This window comes from Guillardia theta (assembly GCF_000315625.1).
Source record: "Guillardia theta CCMP2712 unplaced genomic scaffold GUITHscaffold_377, whole genome shotgun sequence".
Taxonomy (NCBI): Eukaryota; class Cryptophyceae; order Pyrenomonadales; family Geminigeraceae; genus Guillardia; species Guillardia theta.
In genome coordinates, this window is record NW_005434304.1 from 1 (window position 1) to 5,529 (window position 5,529).

General features: G+C 52.1%; 1 protein-coding gene across 1 annotated transcript; it reads right to left on the minus strand.

Moving 5' to 3' along the window:
* Nucleotides 1–209: 209 nt before the first annotated feature.
* GUITHDRAFT_122599 (hypothetical protein) lies at nt 210–4,525 on the minus strand (the record flags this gene model as incomplete). Its single annotated transcript, XM_005818113.1, has 11 exons — nt 210–394; nt 500–539; nt 716–769; nt 824–966; nt 1,037–1,091; nt 1,402–1,476; nt 1,525–1,653; nt 1,931–2,041; nt 2,256–2,639; nt 3,096–3,176; nt 3,512–4,525. Coding segments are annotated over 11 exons (2,271 nt in total), but the record flags the coding sequence as incomplete, so codon positions are not given.
* Nucleotides 4,526–5,529: the final 1,004 nt, after the last annotated feature.

Consider the following 5,529-nt stretch of genomic DNA (forward strand, 5'->3'; position numbering starts at 1 on the left):
GATAATGATGATGATGATGATGATGATGATCAATTTTGAGATAAAGAAGATCAAAGATTGGTGACTGTGAATGTTGTTCCATACCTCAACACGAGCCGCATAATGGTGGCCATCCCATCCCTACCCTCAAATATCACAATCCTCCTCCTCCTCCTCCTCCTCCTCCTCCTCCTCCTCCTCTTCGTCAAGTCCAGTCATCGACACCGCACCTTCTCACTCTCAACAATGTGGACTTTCTCGAATTGAATCTCTTCGCAACATTTTGCTTCCGCCTCTCCAGCTTCTTGTTTCTTCTCCTCCTGCAATGACATGCTTGCGTCCAGCAGCAACTGCACCGCTGCCTCAGTCCCCAGCCCGTTCACCTCCTCCTCGATTTTCGTCACCTCGGTGCAACCTGACACAGGGAATCAAAATTCTCCCTCAAAATTTGAAAATAGACAAGGTGAAAATGAGGTTTCGACAACAAGAGCCAGGGAGCGGTAGCTACACGACGACTCACCTTGTTCTTTTCTTGCCCCAACATCATCGAACTTTGACAACTTGACAGCACACGTTAGAAGGAGGAGAGTGGGGACAAGGAGGAAGAGGAGGCATGATGATGATGATGATGGAGATGATGACGAGGGAGATGATGACGACAACGATGATGGTGATGATGATGATGATGATGATGATGAAGGCGAGGAGTACGAGGAGGAGGAGGCAGCGTCCACACCTCACTCGTCGCGCTCATGAATTCGGAGTTGTGGTTTATCCCCTCAAACTTGCCCTTCATCGATCGTCAAGGTCATCAGGAAAGACGACAACAACAACATCTATTCACCACTGCCGCAGCTGCTTCAGCGTCGCCATTATTTACAATCGGGTCGTAGGCGCCATTGGTTATGTTCACGACAGCTGTTACATCCCTGGCCCCTTCGCCCTTGGGTCTGATGTCCGTGAGGAGAGAGTTGGAAGCGAAGAAACCTGGAAAGTTGAAACACAATGAGGTGAATCGACGGATTCAAGACATGTTGAGCAGCGAAACTGTTGTCACCTGTGGTTATCTGGGGTAGAAAGTTTCCGAAAGGAACGAAGAAAAAGCGAAAAAGCTGTAGGATCCCATCAGAGTCAACTGAGATAACAACGACAGGAGTCTGAAATCTCTTCATTTCACGTTTCCATGGCGCAACTCTATCATATCAGCACCGAAAAGGTTCTTCAACACGTCAAGATACAGGGAGGCAGCACATTCACGTCATAAAGTCTTAGCTCCGCTCTCTTCAACACGTCAAGATACAGGGTGGCAGCACATTCACGTCATCAAGTCTTAGCTCCGCTCTCTTCAACACGTCAAGATACAGGGAAGCAGCACATTCACGTCATCAAGTCTTAACTCCGCTCTCTTCAACACCTTCATACCTGCGAGAAGATCATCCTTGCTGTAGAGAGCGTTGACTTGAGGAGACTTCCAACTACAGGTAATGACATGATCGCCTGCGTTCTTTAGTGAGCAGTGCAAGTCTGTCAACAACAAGATCTCACTGTTCCGAAAGTTGTGACTGTCGGAAAGACGACGCGAGCGACTGACTTTTCTGGCTCTTGTTCAACTCGGCCTGTGCTGACCACAACATTCGTCGATTGCTCTTCATTGTTTGACGGCTTGTTCGCGTTCTGTCAACGCACGGGTTATGCCTTGACGACGTGGAGGCGGGAGGGATGGAGAGGAATGTCGAGTGGAGGGGAGGACAGGACGAGAGAGAGGAGACGGGGAGAAGAGACAAGAGGAGTGGAGTGGAGTGGAGTGGAGTGGAGTGGAGTGGAGTGGAGTGGAGGGGAGTGGAGTGGAGAGGAGAGGAGAGGAGAGGAGAGGAGAGGAGAGGAGAGGAGAGGAGAGGGGAGGGGAGGGGAGGGGAGGGGAGGGGAGGAGAGTGGAGGATAGAGTTTTAACCTGATCCTGAAGGAAGAACATCGCCTCCTCCATCTCTTCTTCGATCGCAACTCTGTAGATCTTCTCGGGGTGCACGACTGAGATTTCTCCTCCCAGCCAAGCGACCAGAATCTGTAGAGGCAAAGTTGAGATTCCCTTCCGCAGGCCTCCCTGCTCCTCTCGTGCCTACACGCCTTCACGCTCCCGCTCTCGCTCGTACCTCCCCCCCACCCCCCCCTCCACCCCTTCATTCCTTTTCCTTCTCCTCCTCTTCCTCCACTTCATTCCTCCGCCTCTTGCGGTGTCTCCTCTTCCTGCCCTTGCTCCACCTATTTCCCCTGCTCACCTTCCCGTTCGGCTCGATGTCCACCACTTCGCCAACAGAACCATTCCATGCTCTTTCCTCTTTCTCCCCGCTGTTCTGCTCCGCGTCTCCAGCCTGGTGATCACACGACCCTCCCGCTGCTGATTCCCACGCACAAGTCCTTTCCTCAGTATCTAAACGAGTTGCTGTTGGGATTCCTTGTACGTCTCCCCCCTCCAAACTTCCATTCTCATGGGCCGCCACGTTTCCTGCCGGCTTTTCTGAAGCAGAGTTTTCATCCTCCTCCTTCATTCCCTTGCTTGTGCTTTCCTCCTCGTTGCCCGAAGGTTTGCCCCCGTCTGTGCATGCTCCTGTCTCCAGCCTTACCACTACATCTCCCATACGGAAGCTGAAATCTTGATGAGCCTGGTACAAAGCTCAATGGCTTGCAAGGGAGGGAGGGAGGGGCCAGAAAAGGAAGAAGAGAAGGGAGGGAGGGGGAAGGGAGGGAGGGGTAAGAGAAGGAAGAAGAGAAGGAAGGGAGGGGAAAGGGAGGAAGGGATTCAAGGAGGAGGATGGACGGAGAATGGAGGCAAGGAGTAGGGGCGCGGGAAGGGGGAAGAGGGAAGATGAGGGAAAGCTGGAGAAGGGAGAATCGGGGAGGAAGGAATAACGAGAATGAGTATAGAGAAGGGAGGGAGGGATGGAGCAAGGAGTGACGGAGGAGAATTGAAGAGGGAGGATTCAGGAAAGGAGGAGGGTGCAGGGGCGGATAGAGGCGGGTGGAAGGAAAAGGGAGGGGTCTGAAAGAGGAGGCAGGTTGAGGGGAAGGCAGAGAAGGGAGGATCGGTGAAGGAAGGATCGAAAGAGATGAGTCTGGACCTGAAGGTCGAATGCGCTCATCACTTCATAGTCGTTCTTGTTCGCATCTGTTGGCTCGGCTACTTGCCCCTCATCCAAGACCTGGTGATGGAAGTATGAATATAAGAACCAGTGAGATCAGCAGCGATAAAGAAACTTGTTATTGCGAGAGAGAAAGCTCATCGTCATAGAAACATTCTCTCACACGATTGATGATATACTTCCAACTGAAAGAACGGAAAGAGAGATGGAGATGGAGATTGAGGGATGAAGAAAGCAGGAGGTACAAGAGGAAAAGGTGGAGAGAGTGAGAGAGTGAGTGAGTGAGTGAAGGAGTGGAGGGAGGGGGGATGGGGGGGCCGGGAGAGACGGGGCGGATGGATGGAAAAATGGATGAATGGAAGGATGGAGTCGCGAGCATCACAGAATCTCTTCACCTTGCGAACGAGGGCCATCCTCGACCTTTCATCAGCGGAGATCACGACATACAAGTTGGACCGACTGACAGGAGCCGAGTTGTCCTTCTCGCACAGGAGGTCTCCGGGATAGAACTCGTGAGGCCCCGGGTTGAACATATGTGTGTCGACCGCAGACACTGAAGACGCGCTGGTACCATCCATGTACTTGATGTCAACCTCAGTCCTCGTCGCGATCACTTCGCAGCAGTTGGATATGTCGTCGAAGGGGACCCCCTCGTCACGGGGGTAGGACCCTCGATCTCCGAGCCTCCACCACGTGTTCCCAAAGTGATTGAGGACTTGAAGCTGGTCTGGTGCACAGTTCACCCTTGGAGGAAGGGAGGAGGCGCCCTGGAGGGCCGTGATCCACACCACCAGCACCTCCGACGGTTTGATCGACACTATCACCCCCTTTGTCTGCCTCTCGTAGCTCCCAAAGATCCACTGGCTGTTCTTGAACGTGTCGGGATTGTTCGCTTTCACCATCATGGAAGGAAAGAAAGGGCTCCTCTCGTACATCTTTTGTACGGGCACAAGATCGCTGCTCGAGTTGGAGGAAACCAGGCAGCTGGCGCCGTCGTCGAACCTCACAACAATGTCCTCCTTGCAGTTCAACACTCGGCCGAGCCAGCCCTCGGATACAACCCAGTTGCCCTGCCTCATGGGTTGCAGATGTCGCATGTCCCTTGTGTCCACGTCGTTGATCAGCATCCCGTCCGAGAATCTGATGTCAACATGTATCCTCGTTGAAGTCACAACACCCTTCTTCCTGTCATGTATCACCGTATCTCCATGTAGTAGCGTTCGATCAAGCACCCGCAGGTCCGTTATCAGCTCCATCTTATCATTATCATATTCTCGCATCCAATACACATGGGCTGTGGGCGCAGAATTCCTATTCTCCTCATCCTCACCGACACAACACACGATTCCGATGGCTGCGGGGTCAGCGACGAGGGAAACAACATCTTCAGGACATATTCTTGTCGCCATCCCTGTAATAACCTGTCCTCTACTATCTACTTCACGCGCCCTATTTCGAGAAGGTCCTGCCCGCCATGCGATCCAGCCACCTCCTAGTTGCTTCCATAAACTTCCTGTGCTTGCTGGAGTCGAATGACAATCAACAAGGTACCTCCCAGCCCGAACAGACCTGACAGCAATGTCAGTTCCGATCAAAGGATTCAAGCTGCGAGATCATGCGTAGCTTCCATGTGCTATCATGACAACCAATGTTTCTTGCTAACGGTCTTCCAGTCTCTTTATCATTGGAGCATAAAGCACAGGATGATCAACTTGTCGCCTCGAAATTCATCTCACCAGTGCAACCTTCCAAGATCTTACAACAATCTGTACTCTTCATGGACTGGCCCTTGAAATACCTCCTCCCCTACCTTTCTCACTCGATTCCACCTACCTCTTTCACACTCAATCAGTCAATCAGGGCCTCTCTTCCTCTCCCATTCCCGCACCCCCTTATATCCTCTCGCTGGTCTCCTTCACTTCAGTTCTCCTTCCCCTTTGCTCTCCTCTTCTTCCCTCCTCCTGCTCGCCTGCCGAATTCCTCCTTCCTTCATCCTTGTTCGATTCTCTTTCCTTCCTCCTTCCTTCATCCTTGTTCGATTCTCTTTCCTTCCTTCCTCCTTTCTTCCTCCTCTCCTCTCCTGTCCTCCTGTCCTCCTGTCCTCCTGTCCTCCTGTCCTCCTGTCCTCCTGTCCTCCTGTCCTCCTGTCCTCTGTTCGAGAAAATTTCGCTGGTCTTTTTCACAAAACAAAAAAATTGCTCTCCTGCTCTCCTGCTCACCAGCTCTCCTGCTCTCCTGCTCTCCTCCTCTCCTCGTCTCCTGCTCTTTTTACTACTGTATACCCGGATATCGTGATCTGTATACCCGGATATCGTGATGATATCAATAGAACCTTCGAGATCGGCTGTAGTAAAGTCCCAGTTTTCCCCGACTGCGGGTCGGAGTTCTTGTTAGAGCTGTGGCACTTTGCATG